General features: G+C 45.0%; 1 protein-coding gene across 1 annotated transcript in view; it reads left to right on the top strand.

Annotated features, from left to right (window-relative positions):
• CNTN5 (contactin 5) overlaps positions 1 to 21,959 on the top strand; it is a gene marked incomplete at its 5' end in the record, with an annotated part of 77,475 nt that overhangs the window by 4,673 nt on the left and 50,843 nt on the right. Inside the window, 3 exons of the mRNA XM_083500599.1 lie at positions 107 to 282; positions 11,336 to 11,456; positions 19,213 to 19,371. Coding sequence (XP_083356725.1) covers positions 107 to 282; positions 11,336 to 11,456; positions 19,213 to 19,371 — 456 coding nt within the window. The remainder of the gene's footprint in view (positions 1 to 106; positions 283 to 11,335; positions 11,457 to 19,212; positions 19,372 to 21,959) is intronic.

The raw sequence follows: 21,959 nt of genomic DNA, 5'->3' as shown, positions 1-21,959 counted from the left end.
TCTTATAAAAAAAAGATAATACCAATCTGCTGGTCCAACAATATAAGGCAGCTTTCTATATTCCTAGCCTAGCACACCATGCCACACATCCCTTTTGTCTCTTCAGAGCCTACCAAGATAGACCTGTCTCCCAAAAGGACCGAGCTGACAGTGGGAGAGAGCATTGTCCTCAGCTGCAAAGCCATTCATGACCCCACCTTAGATGTCATGTTCCACTGGATTCTGAACGGGCAGCCTATCGATTTTGAGAAAGAAGGAGGACACTTTGAAAGCCTCAGGGCGGTGAGCATCCTTCAAGAATCCATTTCTTTTCGAAGTGGGGGGAGAATCGAATGGGAAAATGGTTTGCTGGAGAGAGGTCTTTTCATCACAGAAATATTTCAGACATGACCGGAAGAAATGTAATTACAGTCAAGGGCTTTAAAAAGAAAGAAAGAAAGAAAGAAAGAAAAATGTTAGCTCACCGAATTAAGTATCTCATTTGTGTTAATTGAAGCATAGGAATATTTACTTTAGTCGGGAAGGAAATAGCCGTGAATCTTTACAGTGTAGCTATTGGTGAGACATTCATGAGCCTAGTGAGAGAGGGGAAAAACCATACTTTTTTTAAAAAAAGTAAATTGTAGCCTCATCTGCATGGTGCATTAAAAGCAGGATTATACCACTTTAATAGCCGAGGCTTCCCTCAAAAACTTCTGGCAACTGTAGTTTGATAATGGTGGTTTAACAGTCTAGCCCTCTTCCCATGGAACCCTGGGGGTGGTAGCTCTGTGGGGGGAATAGGGGTATCCTAAAAGCTCTCAGCATCCTTTACAAATTGCAAATTCCAGGATTCTTTAGAGTAACCCAAGACTGTTTAAAGTGGTATAATAGTGGTTTAAATGTGTGGTGCAGATGAAGCCCACACTTATAGCAAACATTTGTTCCTGGTATATTTAAACTAAGGGATGCAGGTGGCGCTGTGGGTTAAACCACAGAGCCTAGGACTTGCTGTTCAGAAGGTCGGCGATTCAAATCCCCGTGACGGAGTGAGCTCCCGTTGCTCGGTCCCTGCTCCTGCCAACCTAGCAGTTCGAAAGCATGTCAAACTGCAAGTAGATAAATAGGTACCACTCCAGCGGGAAGGTAAACAGCGTTTCAGTGCGCTGAAGCCAGAAGCGGCTTAGTCATGCTGGCCACATGACCCAGAAGCTGTACACTGGCTCCCTCGGCCAATAAAGTGAGATGAGCACCGCAACCCCAGAGTCGGTCATGACTGGACCTAATGGTCAGGGGTCCCTTTACCTTTACCTTATATTTAAACTAGTTCAATGAGAAGTGCTAACAGAAAGCTGGTTATGTTGTCTTAGTTATTACAGACAAAATACAATTGATGGAGTACATTCGATTTCATTTATTTTGTAATTTTCTACGCCATTGCAAAGGTTATGTTATCCAGTGTTTAATATGCAAGCTAAATACTGTGCATTTTTTTAGCCATTAAAATAATTTAAATTCATCAAATTAATCAGAGTGATTAATAAAGCGGGTTGTAAACTGAACATTATTTAATCAATGGGCAGCCTTAGTAAATGTCCTTTTTTGCTTATGTAAATGAAGTCAGCAAACCTCCAGCAAACTAGGCATCATTCTGGAAGGACCTGTTATCTTGATAGTACCACTTTTAGATCTTTGAAAGGACTCCCGAACAAGGGAATTTCTGGCACAGTGTACAATTGTGTTGTTTGTAATGAAGATAGGTTTTCTGTTAAATGTGTTCCTTGTTGTGGAAAAAAATACAATATAGAGTATATATTTGGGGGAGGAATTCTTTTTCTAAGTTTCGGCCCATTTCTAGTAACCTACAATCGGTCCAATGTAACAACTAGTGATCCTAGATTGGAACCCATTTCAAAAGAGGCCCATTGCTGTATTTTGTCAGTGGAATGAGGAGCTTCAATAAGAAGGTTGGGCATGCTTCAGGGCAGCCTCTCAGGGTTATTTGCAATGCTGTTTTCTGTGTGCAAGTGGAACAGACTTCGGCTTGTGCAATGGGACTTCACCTTCCTCTCCTCCTCACTGGAGTCTTCTGTGGGCCTTCAAAATCTTCTCCAGAGCATTGGATGCCCCTCCCTAGCAGCTTCTCGGGTAACAAGTAATAACCATTAAAGTTAAAGCTGTAGTTAAAGCTATGGTTTTCCCAGTAGTGATGTATGGAAGTGAGAGCTGGAAATCAGCCCTGAGTGCTCACTGGAAGGACAGATCCTGAAGCTGAGGCTCCAATATTTTGGCCACCTCATGAGAAGAGAAGACTCCCTGGAAAAGACCCTGATGTTGGGAAAGGTGGAGGGCACAAGGAGAAGGGGACAACAGAGGACGAGATGGTTGGACAGTGTTCTTGAAGCTACCAGCATGAGTTTGACCAAACTGTGGGAGGCAGTGGAAGACAGGAGTGCCTGGCGTGCTCTGGTCCATGGGGTCACGAAGAGTCGGGCACGACTAAACGACTAAACAACAGCAAAGCATTCGTGCGCACTCCCCACCCCCTCCAACCTGCCCTCCAAGTCCGGCAAGACCCGGCTGAGAGAGAGAGGAGTGTGCAGAAGCTTTTTCAGAACACACAAAAACAGAAGCAGTAGTATGCTGCCACCACTTCCCTATCTCAGAACAGCTCCAAAAAGTAATCTAAGGAGGGAGATTACCCTTCAGCATTTCCGGGCTGCCCCACCCTGTGTCACTTTACCGTGGCACAGACAGAAATCCAACAGGCTCTGGTAGGCGACTGAGTGGTCAGGTGCTGGTTTAGCTTCCCCAGCAGAAAGGCACAAAAGACAGAAACAGGAAAAAGTCCTTTTTCCAGAATTTATTAAAAAACAAGATTATTCAAACATAAAAGTTGGCACATCTCTTACAAATCCCAAACAAAAAATAAAAACATCGTTTAATATCACTTGCTACAAAACATACAGTGGTACCTCGGGTTAAGTGCCTAATTCATTCCAGAGGTCTGTACTCAACCTGAAACTGTTCTTAACCTGAAGCACCACTTTAGCCAATGGGGCCTCCTGCTGCTGCCACACTGCCGGAGCACGATTTCTGTTCTCATCCTGAAGCAAAGTTCTTAACCTGAAGCACTATTTCTGGGTTAGCGGAGTCTGTAACCTGAAGCGCATGTGCAGGGACACTTCGGCTGACAAACACTGGTGCGTAAAGGATGCCCCGAACGTGTGTGAAAACCAGTACCCTACCACTTTTGCTTCTTCTTTTTTACTAATTTTAACTTTCCAGTTACTTTTTTTAAAAAAAGTGGAAACTATTCAACTTTAAAATGTCAGGAAGACTAAATGAAGTTCAGTAGCAACAAGGTCCATATGCATAAAATCACTTGTCAGAAAATGCTGCGCTAATTAAGTAGTTTTCATGGGATGTGGCAATGTTCTCTAAAACGTTCCTTTTCAAACCACAATGCTTTAATTGGAGAATTCCTGCTAAATAAATGCTGTGAGTCATCCTGATTCCTGATGGTGCCTGACGGCTTTGCCAGTGATATGGAAAGTGAAAAAGGAGCATTATTTTCAAGACAACTTATAATATGACCTCCTAGTGGTGCAGCAATAAAACTGCTAGCACATTTGCCAAAGCTAAGCAGGGTCTGGTGTAGTTTCAAATTGAATGGGGGACTGCGTGTTCAGATTCCTGCATTGCAGGTGTTTGGACTAGATGACTAGGTTATACCACCTTCCATCGTCACTTATGGTTTCCCTGATGACCATGCTTTTCTATGGCAGTTGCTTAGCTGTGCTGGCTAGGGTTGATGGGAGTTGCAGGCCAACGACAATAAGAGGTCCACAACTTCCCCACCAATGAGCATGGACACAATCCATCTGTAAAGGCTTCTCCATTCATTTGCCCCTGCATGTGGACTTCCAACCTGATTCCCACCCAGCCCAAATCCTGTCCATTTATTTATTTATTTATTTATTTTATACCCCCACCCTCCCCAGTCAAGACCGGGCTCAGGGTGGCTAGCATCAGGTATAAAAACAATTGATTAAAATACAACTTAAAAACAAGATTAAAATACAACATTAAAATGCAGCCTCATTTCAGTGGAAGCCCAGATCAAAAACTGTTTGGGGGGAGAAAACTTCAAATCTTCATCAAGTCCAACTATCCAGAGACTGGTCCTACGTGGGCCAAAAAAGCCAGGGAAGTCCCCAAATAGGGGTTCCATCACAGAAGGAAAAGGAAAGGGTGGGAGGGATCAGGCTGGTTCCATGTGGTTTTGACCTCCAAAATGACCAAAATAGTCCAGAGATGGGGTTTCCTGGCCACTATGGTAAAGTAGAAAGAGCCCCAATTCAGCATTGGTCCAGCTAGCAAAGCCAACGGTCAGAAATTAAGGAAGTTGTAGTCCAAAACATCTGCATGAAGCCATGTTGGCTGCCCTAACGAGTAAAACAACAACTCTTAAAATATAGCCCCATTGGGTCTCCTGTATATACCAGGCTGTAGCTGGTTAAAACAATAATAATAATGTATTTATATGCCACTCATCTTACTGGGTTGCTCTAGCCACTCTAGGTGGTTTACAAAAAAATTTAAACATCAGTCCCAGTAAAGCATCAAACATCAAAACTTCCCTAAACAGGGATGCCTTCAGAAGTCTTCTAAAAGTCAGATAGTTCTTATTCTCCCTGGCATCTGATGGGAGGGCGTTCCACAGGGCAGGTGCCACTACTGAGAAGGCCCTCTGCCTGGTTCCCTGTAGCTTCACTTCTCACAGGGAGGGAACTGCCAGAAGACCCTCGGAGCTGGATCTCAGTGTTCGGGCTGAACAATGGGGGGTGGAGATGCTTCTTCAGGTATACAGAGAAAGAAGGCAGCTTGAACAATATGCTAAATCATATGCTTACTGAGTATAGAGCATGTCATCAATGCATGGCGAAGCCAGAGCCATGAACACTCCTGCATGTCAGTGTGTCAGTATCTCAGCTCACAGTGTGTCAGTATCTCAGCTCACAGTCAGAGGTAAACTGGCCTCCCCCGGGCAATCTGAGTGAGATACTTTGTTTACCTTCCGTCTGCTACTCCCGGCAGACGTGGTCGTAAACCGGTGATTCTCCTCATTAGACGTGAAGAGAACACACCCTCTGCTTCTCTCTGCTTCTCTCCCTCCCTGCATTCTCCCCAGGGAGGGGAAATGAGACAGACAGGAGTCCTTTTACATGTCTTTTATTCCTGTCATTCAGCAGTACATAGAAATGCGACTGCTCCCTTCAGACTCCATCAGAAGAGATACAAACTCCTCCCCTGTACTTCCAGCACAGGTCAGATGACACTCTGAGCTAACATCCGGTGCTCAGTAGAGAGAAAGGACTGCCCCCTTTCTCCACTAGTACAATTCCAGACCACAACATTCTGTTTTGCATTCCAGCCATCTGGAGCTGGCTTTTGCATTGGTGCTTTTTCCCAACAGGAAGAACAGTTGTACTTCCTCTTCTTTACTGTTGGCTTCTCTTTCAAGATCTGTGAATAAGAGCAGAATCAAGGGCTGAGGTGCTTTTGTTTTGTTTTGCTGAGATATTTCAGAATGCCGGGAGCTGCATTCTTCCAAGTCAGAACATCTAGCTTGGTAATATCTTCACTGAATATCCAGGGCTTCAGGTGGAAGTCTCTCCCAGCCCTGGGCTCCTTTGGAAGGAAGGTTGGAAGATAAGTTTAATAAATAAAATAAGCTGAATTCCTGGGTTGAACTTGGAGTGCATGCAAAGTTTATGACTTACGGCCTTGCCGCTCAGAAAGAGGATCGGTCAGAAACATTCAGTGGACACTCCAGCTGAACCCCTTGTTTGCCACCCCGCGAGTATGGCGGGGTGCCCGTGACGGAGCCTCAAGAACATCTTATAGGGCTTTTATGAAAACCTACGAGATGGCGGTGAAGGCTGCTAAGAAGTCATACTTCTCGGCCTCCATTGCATCCGCTAGCTCTCGCCCAGCGCAATTATTTAGTATAATCAGGTCTTTAACGTCCCTTGAGGGACAGCCAAATTTAAATAACAAATTGACACACGGCTGTGAGGCATTTGCGAGCTTTTTTGCGGAGAAGGTCTTGTCGCTCCGCCATGACCTCCCTGCCAATTTGGATACAATAAAGGAACTGGAGGCCCCTCGACTGTCCTTGGGTCCAGTATTGGACCACTTCGACCAGATATCCCCAGCCGATGTGGACAGACTCCTCCGAGCTGGAAAGCCCACCACCTGTCCTCTCGACCCATGCCCGTCTTGGCTGATTAGAGCGTGTCCAGACGAGGTGCGGGCCCTCCTGGGGGATATCATCAATTTGTCCCTTGGCACGGGGACATTCCCAGGGGAACTGAAGGAGGCAGTGGTGCGCCCGCTCTTAAAGAAAACATCATTAGATCCTTTAGATCTATCCAATTACCGCCCGGTTTCGAATCTTCCGTTCCTGGGTAAGGTGATTGAGAGAGCGGTTGCTGAACAGCTTGGTGGGTTTCTGGATGAAACATCGGCTCTGGATCCATTCCAGTCCGGCTTCCGCGCTGGTCATGGGACCGAGACGGCTCTGGTCGCCCTAACAGATGACCTTCGTAGACAGCTGGATCGAGGCAGGTCGGGGCTGCTGATTCTTCTAGATCTATCAGCAGCTTTCGACATGGTCGATCACGAACTTCTGGACCACCGCCTTGCCGACGTGGGGATCCAGGGCACAGTCCTTCAATGGCTGCGCTCGTTTCTCTCTGGTCGGGGACAGAGGGTGGCGCTTGGGGGGGAATTGTCATCGCGCCACTCCTTGGTGTGTGGAGTACCTCAGGGTGCGATACTCTCCCCGATGCTTTTCAACATCTTTATGCGCCCCCTCGCCCAGCTTGTTCGGAGTTTTGGGCTGGGTTGTCATCAGTATGCCGATGACACCCAACTCTATCTGTTGATGGATGGCCATCCTGACTCGGCCCCAGACACACTGACCAGATGTTTGGAAGCTGTGGCTGGATGGTTACGTGGGAGCCGGTTGAAGCTAAATCCTTCGAAGACAGAGGTCCTGTGGCTGGGATGGGGCGATATGGGATTGGGGGGGCAACTCCCATCTCTTGCGGGGGCGCAATTAGTGCCAGCACCGTCCGTTAAGAGTTTGGGTGTAATCTTCGACACCTCCCTTTCCATGGAGGTGCAGATTGCAGCTATAACAAAGGCGGCATTTTTCCATCTCCGCCAAGCTAAGCAGTTGGCTCCTTACCTCTCTCGCCCTGACCTAGCCACTGTGATCCATGCGACGGTCACCTCCAGACTGGATTATTGTAACTCGCTCTACGTGGGGCTGCCCTTGAGACTGACCCAGAAACTCCAGCGGGTGCAGAATGCTGCAGCGAGACTCCTTACGAGGTCTTCGCTGCGAGATCACATTCACCCGGTGCTATACCAGCTGCACTGGCTCCCGGTGGAGTACAGGATCAGGTTTAAGGTGCTGGTTTTAACCTTTAAAGCCCTATATGGCCTAGGACCCTCGTACCTACGGGACCGCCTCTCCTGGTATGCCCCACAGAGAAACCTACGGTCTTCAAATAAAAACATCTTGAAGGTCCCAGGCCACAGAGAAGTTAGGCTGGCCTCAACTAGAGCCAGGGCTTTTTCGGCTGTGGCTCCGATCTGGTGGAACACTCTGTCACAAGAGACCAGGGCCCTGCGGGACTTGACATCCTTCCGCAGGGCCTGCAAGACAGAGCTGTTCCACCAGGCCTTTGGCCAGGGCACAGCCTGACTCCCTCCCTCGGCAATCTTCGCAGAGCTCTGGCCCAATGGTTGCTAGTGGCTTGAATTAATTAATTTTTATAATGAATGATTTTAGAATGTTGTTTATGTTGTACTTTTGTACTGTTTTATTGCTGTTAGCCGCCCTGAGCCCGGCTTCGGCTGGGGAGGGCGGGATATAAATAAAATTTATTATTATTATATTATTCTGATTTCTAAACATTTCAAGCAAACAACAGCATGCATAATTTTTGTTCCACAGAGTGGATCATACAATTTTGCAACCTGCCAAACAGAGCAGACCTACCAGCAAAGTTGTAGGGCCAGGAATCAGACCCTAGTGGTGAATGGTTGGCACCTGTGGCTATGTTCTCTGCCTAAGAACCATCCTTCCTGATGCATTTTGTTGGAATAAGTGCATTCCAAAGGATTCTGTTATATTGCTCTTATCTTCCCCCACCTGAAAAACTATTATTCACCCCCTTTCCATCAGTCTCCCATTTAGGTATGTAGGCTGAATACCTATTTGCCTTCCAGAGGAGAACATTAGGATTCGTTCACTGTGAACCTCCTCTCAGAGTGCCAGCTACATTTTTTTAAAGGCACCGAGGCAATAAAAGCAGACAGTCACTGTATATATATGATACTTTTATTTGCTTTAACAACAAGGCACGCATTAAATGTAAATTATTCTCAGAGGGAAAGGGAAATGTGGACCGGTTTTGGTCTTACCCTTTAACTATCTGTGGTTTTATATCGAAAACATTAATCTTCTCGAATACCCTATATTTCATGGCTAATCAGCGATGTCGTGCTAGACAAGTTGCAAACTTTGCATCCCCAAGCTGGCACCTTGCTAAAGTGAAATATAGTGATTCATCACATCTTCAGAGTTGCAATGAACTAACTGGGTTGAGAAATTCTGAAAGTCTGCAATGGAAGCATGGGAATTGCTGTTCTGTATTTTTCTCGTGCGCAATTGCCTTAGACAAGTGCCAACAGTTCTGTCAGGCTTGATATACCCAAGGAAGAGTTATGTTATTAGTGGAGTATCACCTGTGCGTGAGAGAGTGTTTGTGTGTTTCAACACTTATTCAGAGTTTGAATTTGCCAGTTGTCTGTAAATACTAGATCTAAAAGGCACAATTGAATTCAAAACACTGGTGTGAAAAAGTCATTGCATCATCCTATTTTTCCAGCTGGTAGGAGCTTCCACGGATGGGCTTTTTATCGTTAAACGGTGTGTTGGGTATGAGAAAGAATACTGCAGATATATAGCGTCTTTGCATTATCTGCTTGTTTGCAAATATACAAGCAGAGCACTTTAGAAGCAAGCAAGCCCCTAAAATAGGCAGTGCAACTACTAATCTTGCGACAGATTCATTAAAAAAGCAATAGATCCCCTAGGTTTGATCCATCCCAGTTAAAATGCCAATTCCTCTGTTTAGCCCCCTGTGGCAAACTGCTTCCCCTTCTGCCACATAGATGTTACCAGTCTTGAACAACTTCCTGCATATAGGTTGTCGATTTAGAAAAATCTAACCAGCCATCCCCTCCCATTGAGGAACTAATCACCCCAGTCCATTATTAAACAATCTGTTCAAACAAAAGAGGGCCCACTATGACATGGGAACTGGATGATGAGGGTTGGAGCCAACATCAGTTCATGTGATCACAGTGACCAGGGACTCAGCTAGATTGGTAAAGAAAAAGCATTTTATGTGTGTTGTATACGGAACGCGGGTGGCGCTGTGGGTTAAACCACAGAGCCTAGGACTTGCCGAACAGAAGGTCTGCAGTTTGAGGCCCGTGACAGAGTGAGCTCCCATTGCTCAGTCCCTGCTCCTGCCAACCTAGCAGTTTGAAAGCACGTCAAAGTGCAAGTAGATAAATAGGTACTGCTCCTGCAGGAAGGTAAACAGCATTTCTGTGCGCTGCTCTGGTTCACCAGAAGCGGCTTAGTCATGCTGGCCACATGACCCGGCGTACACCAGCGCCCTCGGCCAATAAAGCGAGATGAGCGCCGCAACCCCAGAGTCGGCCACGACTGGACCTGAGTCACTTTACCTTTACCTTTACCAATAAATCAGCCTAATAAATTTATGGAGAAATGGGTGTTCTTTCTGATATGTTAGAATAACAAGTGCAATGATAATGTAAAGCAATCACACACACACACACACACACACACACACACACACACACCGGAATTATTGTGAATTTTATTTGTAAATTTTGTTATCAAGAAAGAATGCAAAAATAAAAATAAATGTGAGATAGGAGGAAGTGATAGAATTCGGTTTAAATGAAGGGTGCATTTTATCAAGCACCCTCCAAAAAGAGGCAAACCATTATTCTAAATATGGGTGTGAAGATCCTGCAACTCTAGTGTAATATGATTCATGACACTATCAGCAACATTTTAAGAAGTGCATGCTCAAACTGCAGAATGTCCAGAAAGGGTTTAGCAGGGTGGTGAACAACCTAGACACCAATTCCTATGAAGAACGGTTGAAAGAGCTGGCACGTTTAGCCTGGGGAAGAGAAGTTTCAGGTCATTATGCTGTTTTAAAATCATTTTCCGTAACCAGGTTTCTAGGATTCCAGACAGTGAATCAGAGAGTTGCAAACTAATAAAGAGAGAGAGATAAAGCACATTCAAAACACACAAAAAACCTCTTTGCAATGGATGGTAATGATAAACTGTAAGTACGGTGTACATTAAGATGTAATTCAGTAAGAAAGTCCCCAGCATCAAGCTCATAATTTTCCCTATTAAATGCTGAAAGGGACAGTGTGTTATTGTGAGTCAATACAGCACAGTGTTTCTAAGAGCTCCGGTTGCAATTTAAGAAGCTTATCATCTGCCACTCTGTAATTTTTTAAAGAAGCAGATAATGACATAGTTATCCTGTCTTGGCTTTAAACAGCACTCTTTTATGGGGCATCGAAAGATGTCGAACTCAGCAACTTGGCTTACAAGTACAGAAAAATGCTACTGCATTCTCAGTTCACAGCATTAAAACTGGCTTTTCTCATAACGCCACTCAAATATACATAATAATAAATAATCATAATCACGGGCTGATGGGTGAATAGTGCTCCAGTCTAAATATAACAATCAGTTCCCTCCCTGTTATCTCTTTCCAACTCTCTGAGCCCCCAGGCTCATGCATAGATGGAGGAGGAATTCAGTTCAGTTCACAGCTGAAGGCAAATCTGCCTAGTCTGAATTTTCCGAAACAATATGAGAACTGAAGCAAAGCCTTCCTTTGGAATTCGCGCTTCTCCGAATTTTGTGATGTGTTTCACCAACCAAGTGACTGGTCCAGGGTGACCCAATAAGTTCATGTCTGAGTGGAGGTTTGAACCCTAGTCTTCTAGGTCCTGCTCCAACACTCTTAACCACTGGGTGTCTGTAACATGTGTGTTGGAAGGCAGGGTTACTACCATTAATGTGTTGAGTTGGAGATTGGAATAAGGACTTCCAAAGCTCCCAGTCAAACCTGTTCCCCTGTTTTACAAAGAAAGATTTGTGATGTTTTTTAAGCTGGTGCTATTGTATTGCTTTTTCCTTTCTTTCCAGCAAGCGTCCTCTGCAGATTTAATGATCAGGAACATTCTTCTGATGCATGCTGGGAGATATGGCTGCAGGGTACAGACCACAGCAGACAGTATATCAGATGAGGCAGAACTTCTTGTGAGGGGTGAGTATGCTAATAGCAGCATTTGAGGACACGATAAACATAAATGATCCTGCAAAGGCATTTCAAGGCATTCCTGCCTTGTGCTTGGTTTGTTCCTTCTCTCTTGTATGTATCATTTACGTGACATTTTCCCTTTCACAATTTTTGTCTCTGCAAACAAGGAGCACGTGGTCAGAGTTTGCAAAGGCTGGTGATGAACAAAATATAAAAACTGACAGAGGTGATAACTTTAAAAGTCTCGGTGATCACACGGGAGACTCAAATGTCCGGTAGACGTAGAGATCAATTATATTGATAATCTCACCTTTTCTTTTGGAGAGGGCTTCTGAAAAACGTTGCTCATCCTTCAGAATGATTTTTGGTTACAAAAAGTAGGTTCTAGCTATAAACATGCACATTTAAGACTCAAAAGGAAGAAAGTCCATTGGCCACTTTCAACAACCTTCCCTCTAGTTTCCAGGAATCTTACCAGACTAACAGGGTAAGTGGACACCATACCAAACCACACTGGAAACATTAGATTTATTACATTTATGTACCCCTATCAAGATCAGGGGTCAGCAAACTTTTTCAGCAAGGGGCCAGTCCACTGACCCTCAGACCTTGTGGGGGGCCGGACTATATTTGGGGGGGGGAATGATGCAAGAGCACCACAAGTCCCAGTGGCTGCTTACCTGTGTCTTGCAAGCGGCAGGGGCTGGCGGCGGCAGTGGAAGCAGCAGCAGGACCATGAGCGGCGCACGAAAGGGCTCCCGAGAGGGGCTGCTTAAAATGGCGGCCGCTCGAGCGCAGCTGCTACTGGCACCAACAAAGCCCAGCCCCCTTCCTCCTCTAGGCAGGGCAGGGAGAAGCCAGGAGGAGGGAGGGAGGAGGCGCCGCCGTGTGAAGGAGAGGGAGGGAGAGGGAAAGAACGTGCGTGCTGGCAATCCACATGGCGATTCCCGGACCGTCCGCGGGTCGGATCCAGAAGGCAGTTGGGCCTGATCCGGCCCGTGGGCCTTAGTTTGACTACCCATGCTCAAAATGGTGTACACAGTTCTCCTCCTCCTCATTTCATCCTCACAACAACCCTGTGAGGTAGGTTAGACTGAGAGATGAGACAGTTGGCTGCAGGGTTTTTTATGACCTGCCAATGGAGGTTAGCTGAGCCAGGAATGGTCTGGCAGAGGAACAGCACCACCTCATTTATAGTGATGAATTGGGGACAGCGTATGTTTCTCTACCTATCATTTCTGGATTTTGACCTTAATGCGCCTGGATAAAGCTTGCAAGGTTTTTTGATCCTACATCCTGACGCTTTTCCGCCACCAATTAATGAAATATCAGCTCTACTCCCACTCTTTGAATACTTTAGAATTCTGGGTCACATAGGGTTTCCAGGTCTCCAGCTTGTCAAAGACTCGTGGAGCAATGGACCGTAATGTTTTGGCTCCGGACATGCGACATCACCATGCTTGAAATATTTTTGACACACTGGCAGGGGAAAATATCAGGGATTAGCAGTAGAAAGATGAAACTGAAAATGTGAAGGCCAAGGGGGGGAAATTGTGAAATTAAGGTGGGAAGAGATATTGCAGGGGTCACGTTAGAGGGGGTTCTTTTATTATCTCTAAATTTCCACTGAAAAAATGTTTCGGATCTTCTGCAATATTTTTGTTTTCAGAATATATATACAGGGTATACAGAAGTAGGTATACAGCTGAATCAATGGAATTCATCACAACAGATTATATGGGTAGACATAGCTGACACATGACAAAGTGGCTGTTAAATTTCAGACTGGCATTGGAAAGAATAGTGGAGTCAGATAAAAGGATTGTTTTTTCTTTACTGATGTTGCAAACTTGAGTCAAGAACAAAGGAAGTGGATTCTAAAACAGTATACCTACTTTTTGGGCCACCCTGTATAATGTTTCAAAGGAATATTGCCGCAAAACTCTGAGACCCAAGATGATGCTGTTGTTGTTGTTGTTGTTGTTGATGATGATGATGATAATTTACCTGCCCTTTACTCTGAGATCCTAAGATTCAAAAGTCATCATCTGATGGCGCTGAGGTTTAAACTTGGCACCCATTGAATGGTCTCCAAAGTCTGGCAACTCTATCTATCATCACACTTCCAAAACTATGAAAGCCTTGTGTTATTTTCTCTCTCTAACCTTTCGTAACAGAAGTGAGCTTGCTATTTGTTTATCTTTCAGTATCTTTGAATGTAGGAAATATTGGGAGTATTAGAACTGCTACATTCATATGCTCTATTAACGCTCTATTTGAAGTCAAAATTATGACAGACTGTGCTACATAAATCCATTTCGTATATCCTGGTCTTATTATGTTCTGCTTTTCTGGAGGTGGAAGCAAAGGAACTATTATGATATCAGCTTCACAAGTGTTAAATTGCCTCTGTCAAAGTCTGCCGCAGACAGCATCACCTATCAAACTGGGTTTGTTAAGGAATAGCAGTTTCTTCGCCTTACCAAGGTTTCTTTATTTTATATTTGCACTCCTACCGCATGGCCTTAAAAGCCCTCAGATCTGCTGGAACATAAAAAAAAGTAAAGCACCAATTTTGTAAAAATCAAATCTATTAAATCTGCACTACCTCAACTGTGCAATCAGCTCCATAGATACCCTGGGGAACATCAGGTGTTGTAGCATAAATGAAGTTAAGGGAGTGAAGATTTTGGCAGCAGCAGCGGATTGGAGACCACTAGGAACCTTGTGCACAGGCAGAAATATATATATATATATATATATATATATATATATATATATATATATATATATCCCCCTATATATATGCCCTCAAAATAACAAGCAAGCAATATCACTAGGGAGGGTAAACCTGTCAATTTCAATTTGTTTTTACACTGCTGTGTTCTTCTTAATAAGAAATGGTCTACTATATTCTGAAACACTGGCAGCTTTTAGACCATTTTTTAAGGGTAGCCTTAAAAATCTTCTTCTACTTGACCTTATGTGACATATGAGGAATTATTTCCTCTTTTTTTGCATTTATGTAAAAAAAATTCCATTTTAATCCTGATTCGCCAATTTTTAATAAAATCTTAACAATGAAAAATAAAGAAAAATGAACACTGGCAGCCAAAGCTCTATCATACAGCAACCTTTCAGTCGTCCTGCTTTTCTGTTAGACCATTTCGTAGCAAACAAACAAAACAGCTTCACAGCATGTGAAAGACTGAGCTGCGTTTCCCAAACTCGTTTTCTGTTTCGGCATCACCGCTTCTTATGTTTACCCTTCTTTGAATCCTAGTTCAAATTGATTTTTGTGGGGGATTTTTTTCCTTCTTCTTCGGGAACAGGGGTGCAAAAATAATGACTCCAAGCACACCACGCTATTCACATAGACTTGAGATGTTTATGGCAGTGAGAGAAGATGCTTGCCTCAAGCGCAAGGAGGCAATCGAGTGTCGCTCCCTGTCACCGATGGATTAGTCCAATTCTTGGTTCTGATCCCGAAGCAAATTTTCCATTCCTAATGGCACTCACGCCTGCCAGCTTTATTTATTTGAACCTCTCAGCTGCTTCCTGTGTATTTCAGTTGGCATGAATGTAGAGTGAGATGTAAAAACACACACACAGATATACAACTTGGCTACTTTTTTAAAAGAATATAACTGGCAGTGCTTATCAGTGTTTCTCATTTCAATTCCAATGGACTATATAGGTGGGATATATGAAGCTGCCTTATCCTGGACAGACCATTGGCTAATCTATTTTTTATTTTCTTATAAATAATTTTTTATTAATTTTCAATTACATCTATCCAATTTAAGCCACTTCTAACATTGTTGTTGTTGTTTAGTCATTTAGTCGTGTCCGACTCTTTGTGACCTCATGGACCAGACCACGCCAGGCACTCCTGTCTTCCAATGCCTCCTGCAGTTTGGTCAAATATTGTCCATGGAGTTTTCTTGGCAGGGATTCTGGAGTGGCTTGCCAGTTCCTGCTCCAGGTGGATCACATTGGTCAAAACTCTCCACTATGACCTATCCATCTTAGGTGGCCCTGCACGGCATAGCTTCTCTGAGTTATTCAAGCCCCTTCGCCATGGCAAGCCAGTGATCCATGAAGGGGATTCAAACATTACCAAATACATGTGATCCATGAAGGGGATTCCAACATTACCAAATTACAATTACAGTTCAAAAATAAACCAACTGATAAGCCAATTATGCTTTTTAGATGGCCTCCCATGTGCTAGATTTCAAGGTAAGATAAATTAATTTAATTTTGCTTCTGAAATCTTATTTAATCCAATTACATTTCAATCTTAATCTAGATCCATCCCTGACAGCAGCCTTCCAGGGCTCCTATTTGGAGACACCAGAGATCAATGGGGGGGGGGCAACAATGCTCCTCTTGCTTTCCACTTTGGAAGTCGCTTCCCCCAATATTTTTGCAAGTTGGCACCTTTCTCCCTCCCTCCCTTGGGCACCCACCTCCCCTCCAGCTGGGCACTGCCCTCTTTCCCCTGCTTGCCTCCCAGCTTTCGGTGACATTTCCAAGCCTGTCTGATCTGAAGCAGCTGGGAAGAAGCAGGCGGGCCGGCCAGCTGGCTGGCCAGTAGGAGAGACAGCTTGATTGTGTACTATGATATTCTAATAGATTATTGAATATGACTTTAGAAATCATTCCATTTTAAAGTTATGTTTTATTCTGACGTTTTGTATCGGATAAGATTGTTGTAAGGTGTGTGTTCTCTGTTGTATATCTTGTTGCTGCAAACCGCCTTGTAATTGAGAAAGGTGACATACAAATTAAAAGTGAAATGAAAACAAGAAAATGGTTGGAGAGGCGAGCAGGAGAGTGAGCAAGGGGTGGGGAGGAAGCAGATAGAAGCTTTTTGCACAGTGGGCGAAAAGAAGAAGAGGAGGACGAGGACGAGGAGGAGGAGTTTGGACTTGATATCCTGCCTTTCACTCCCCTTAAGGAGTTTCAAAGTGGCTAACAATCTCCTTTCCCTTCCTCCCCCACAACAAACACTCTGTGAGGTGAGTGAGGTTGAGAGGCTTCAGAGAAGTGTGACTGGCCCAAGGTCACCCAGCAGCTGCATGTGGAGGAGTGGGGAAGCGAACCCGGTTCACCAGATTACAAGTCCACTGCTCTTAACCACTACACCACACTGGCAAGAGGGCAAGGCGGAAGGAGAGACCTGTGCCCAGTTGTAAATGTCAGGTGAAGGGGCACTCTGCAGAAGGGCAGGGAGTTTGGAAGAAGTGCAGGTGGGGGGCAGGGCCCCCCCAATATTTTGTTCCCCATCCCCAAATATCCACGTATGGCTCTGGGCAGACTCTTTCAGTTTCTCGTTCTTGTTCAGCACACTTTTCTTTCAGGGCTGAACTATGCGATGGCACATTTGCTTATCAGGTTTGCTTAAAAGGTACCTTATCGCCTGAGCCCTGTCTAAAATGGAAGCTCCCTTTATTTGCTTTGCAAACACCGCTCATGGAGCATTAGACGCAAGCTCAAAATTGGCATTGCCAGGCGATCCTCTGCACTCCATGTGGCTGACTATATTATGGGTTGTGTCACCGCAGTCCCTGTCCCTCTCACCCAGAGCTCCCATAACAACCAGTCACGACCTCTTTCAGATTGTTCTGCTTAAATGCGCAAACTCTAAAGGAAGCTGCTGCACTCTCCGCCTCCCCTCGCTAACGCATGGAGATTTCAATATTGTTCCAGCAAATTCACTGTCAAGAGCCTGACAGGTGTAATCTTTTCGTCTCTCTATGGGGCTAAAATTGTACCTTTCATAACTGTCCGGCGCTGTCTATTATGACCAAGATTACAGCGTATGCAGAGATGCAAAAATAAAAGCCGCCAGCCGCTTCTGGAGATAACCTACTGGCACATAGCAAAGAGACTTTCTTGTCTGAGGAGTTGGTGCTTTAACTAAAAAAAAAAAAAGCAACCTAATTTATGAGGTGGCCTGGAGTTCCTTCCCTTCATGCACATTACTCAAAACTGCAAACATCATATATTTTTTACCGAGTGTCGCTGCTGGTGTGTCCCAGGTGGCAGCAGTTGTAACTGTTCCTTCCAGTCAAGGCTTTAGCCTCAGTCATTCATGCTTTGGTAAACTCTCCTATTGATTATAGCAACATGCTTCACCTGGGGTTACTTTTCAAGACGGTTTGGAAACTTCAGCTAGTGTAGAAGGCTGAGACTTTTGATAAGGACAGACTTCAGGAAGCCCATGCTCCCTATTCTAGCTCAGCTACACTGGTTGCAGGCAGCCATACTTGAAGACTTCATTTCATCCACACTTTTAAGTGAACCATTTTTTATTTTTGTACCTACTAAAAACATTCTTGTTTAGACAAGCCTTCCCAGATGCTTAGAAAGTCGAGGAGATTTTAATCTGTTTTAGTATTTTAACTTTGTTATGTTTAAAGTATGGCTGTGAATTTTTCTCCCTTTTATTGCTTTATCTTTTTCTAAAACCACTTTGAGGGTTTTTACAATCAAGCAGATTAAAAATTTTATGGAATGAATGAATGAATGAATGATTGTATGAATGAAGCAGCCTAATTCAAACTTTCCCAACAGATCAGAATGCTCCCCCCTGCTTTGGGGGTTACTTCTTCAACTTTTGTGATACGGTGGACCACGTACTGCTGTTTTCCTGTTTTCTTAACAGAGACTTGTATAAAGAGTTGTATAAAGGGTTAATCATAATGAACTGGGCCAATGCATTCAGCCACTTCTGTGACTTTCTGCTTGCGGATCAAGACAAGTTGATTGCAGCTAAAACTGCAAAAAATAATAATTAGCAAGCACCATTAAAATAAGGACAACAACATTGCCCTGAGTTTTCAATTGTGGGATCTCACCGGATCCCGGAAACCACTGCTGCAGCTGCTTCTCCTCACTTCTCCAGCAGTGAGAAGGGAGAGCACTTGTAGTTGTACCAGAAAAAATGAGAAGTGGCAGCAGTGGTGGCTTCTGGTGAGATCTCTCAAGAGCCCCACAAGAGCTCACAAGAGCTCTGCAAGATGTTGTGGAGCACTTGGTGAGATGTTTCCAGAAGCCAGCACTGCTTCTCCTCAGGGTACCACCTCTGGGATCCCACCACCCAAGGTGACTGTCTCAGTCTGCCTCATGGATGGGACAACTCTGTCTCCACATTTCTGATTCCCAATAACTGGCATACCTTAGCAATAGTGATGACCAGAATCTTGGATGGCTTTGACAGAGAATTAGACACTTTCAAGGAAGTTAATAGCTACTAGCTAAAGATTGAGGGCACAAGGAGAAGGGGACGACAGAGGGTGAGGTGGTTGGACAGTGTTCTCGAAGCTACCAACATGAGTCTGACCAAACTGCGGGAGGCACTGGAAGACAGGAGTGCCTGGCGTACTCTGGTCCATGGGGTCACGAAGAGTCAGACACAACTAAACGACTAAACAACAAGAACAATGGCTCAATTCCATAGCCACTATTGTGGGCAGTCATTATTGGCATTCGTCTGTCTCAAGAGACAATGGCGTTTACTGAAAACCACAAGAGGGGAGAGTGCTGTAGCATCCAAGTCCTCTTTGAAAGTTTCTCACAAACCTCTGGTTGATCGCTGTGGGCACAGGATGTTGGACTAGTTGGGCCATTCGCCTGATCCAGGAGGACTTTTTTATGTTTGTAATCTGGTTTAATTAACGAAGTGTAGTGTAATGCTTCTACATGGTTAATGATAGGCATTTCAAAGTAGTACATTCAGTCTCCTTGCTTTCAGGTCCACCTGGGCCTCCAGGGATTGTGATTGTTGAGGAGATCACGGAGACCACGGCAACACTTTCATGGACTCCAGGGGCGGACAACCACAGTCCCATCACCTCCTACAATCTTCAAGCACGGAGTCCATTTTCACTTGGTTGGCAGACAGTGAAAACAGGTGAGAGTTTGTGTCTCTCTCTGTGTGTGTGTGTGTGTGTGTTTAACAACATAGAAATTAAGAAACTTGAAACTGAGCTACAACGTTTTATCGATTACTTGCTTAGTTCAATCAGTTAAAAACATTTTCATCGACTAAAGGGATAAGCCCGTGTGTGTGTGTGTGTGTGTACTCTTCTAAGGCTGACCTTCCTGTGTGAGTGAAAATAGGGGTCTTCAAAGAGTCGTAGAATTGTAGAACTGGAAAGGATGCTGAGGCTCATCTCATCCAACCCCCTGTGATAGAAGAATCTCAATTAAAGCATCCATGACAAATGACCATTCAACATCTGCTCAAAAACCTCCAGTGAAGGAGAGTCCACCACCTCTTGTGGGAATCCATTAGACCAGTGTTTCCCAACCTTTTTTGGGCAAAGGCACACTTGTTTCATGAAAAAAATCTCGAGGCACACCACCATTACAGCCCCGTGACGTCAGCGCACAGCGTCACGCCGGGAGGGACGCACGAAAGTGTAAGTTTCAATTTTTCCCCCTCCCCCTTGCCTTCCTTCTGTGCCAACCGCCAAAAAGCCAAGACTTTAGGGCAGCAGGTCGACACGGAAGAAGCTCCTACCTAAGGACAGGTGCGACGGCCGTGTCCTCTTCTGCCACACTTGGCAGCCCTGCCTCACGGTCGTGACTCCCACCCTGATTTCTCCCCGCAGGTTGAGCGGCACAGGCAGCCCAATGTGTCCAGCCCAGACACAAGCCCCACTTCCCCACTCTAGATCCTGAATGCGACCAAGTGCTCTGGACTCCCGAGCAGGGTGGGAAAGAGGACTCGCATCTGGTAGCCTCCGGGCTCCTCGCCTGCTCGAGGGATGGCATTGCAGGCAAGCTGCCGGCCGTCGCCATCGCCGCCCCCTCATGCGAGTGGACCTGCCCGGAGTGGTGGGCCGGGGGAGGCTCGCTCTCTGTGGGGATGTGGCCCGCACGCGTGGCCCCGCTTCCTCCTGCCCAGGGCTGAGCTCCTTACCCGCGATTTCGGTCTCGCGCACGCGGATCCCACTTATTCCGAAGCTCGCGCCACTAGCCGGGGCTCTCACACCGTGCCAGGGTGAGGCGGCGCGGCCCACTGACGTCATCGCGGCTCGCCGCCGCCCTCGACTTCCCTGTTCCCTCCCCTCCCTCGGGTCGCCGTGGTTACCGAGGACTGCAAGCTGCTCGGGCGAGCGTGGGGCATTAAGTGGGAGAAGGGAAATTAAAATTAAAACTCGCCTGAAGGCCGCCTCTCCGGATATGAAGCTATCTTTCGAATTTTTTAATTTTTCCCGCGGCACACCAGGCAACATCTCACGGCACACTAGTGTGCCACGGAACAGTGGTTGGGAAACACTGCATTAGACTGTCAAACAGCTCTTACTTTCAGAAAGTTCTGTCTGATGTTTAGTCAGAATCTCGTTTCTTGTAACTTGAAGCCATTGGTTTTGGGTCCTATCCTCTGGAGCAGAAGGAAACAAGCTTGCTCCAAACTTAACCATATTTAGAGCAGACCCATTGATAGTAATGACACTTAAGTTAGTCGTGTTTAGGGATAGGTGGATTAGCCCACTTCACTTTTGTGTCAGCCTCACCTGCTTTCAGTTACACGTCCACCACTACCCCTTTTTTTGGCAATTTAGTTGTATAGCATCAGCTCCAGTGGGATTCTTGTCATCACTCTCTGGGAAGAAAGAATGATGGTGACAGCACTGAGAGCTTCACTGCTCCCACTGTGCTACCAAACTGAATCACAAAACCAGCAGCTTTAAAAATGGTAAAGGAAAAGGGGGAGGGGGGGTTAGAAGGAAAAGGATAAGAAAACACACACATACAACTGTAGGCCTCCTTCCCTGCCTCCGAATTAATTCTCCACAGAATCAATTCATCCCCTCTCCTTCTGTTTCATCTCAGAGGTTATCCCTTAAATCCCCTCCTAAATTTGGTCAACCCCCCACAAAATGAAAGTGTTTAAGGTCAGTGAGAAAGAGGAGGATTGGTTTGAGAAGATATTGAATTATTTGGGAAGGTTTGAGCAATTTGGGGCAATTTAAATGTTAAAAGTTAAATAAACCTTGTGGATGGAGGAGTGTTAACGTATATAAAATTGTACATATGGTTGATTTGAATATGCTATTATTGATTATGCATACCCAATGTATCAGCCGCCTGGGGGGTTTCACTGTTTGTGTTTTGGTTGGTGGTAAAAAATATTAAACAAACAAAAAACCCACAAAAGAAGGCTAACTTTCATTTAAGTCAATATTTAAATACTAATTTTATCTTATGTATGTTTTTTTTAAAAAACTGGAAATAGTACTTAAATCTGTATTTTTGACACATTTTAACAAGAGCTGCAATGCAGCATTTGAAAAAGTTTGAAATCTATTAGTTTTAGAGCTGCAGTTTGGTCTGAGAGGTGAAAATCAGGGCACCTTGCTTAGGAATTTGCAACTGTTGGGTTCTTCAAGCATCCCCCAGTTGCCCTACTGACAGCAGCCAGTTCTCCCAACTTCAGTTTAGCAACACTGGGAGAAGTTGTTTATGGATTGTGCTGCTTTAATGAGTCAC

Source organism: Podarcis liolepis (assembly GCF_965112155.1).
Source record: "Podarcis liolepis genome assembly, chromosome: 4".
Lineage (NCBI taxonomy): Eukaryota > Metazoa > Chordata > Lepidosauria > Squamata > Lacertidae > Podarcis > Podarcis liolepis.
Note: the sequence above shows the minus strand (reverse complement) of the source record. Positions and strands in the feature narration are given on the sequence as shown.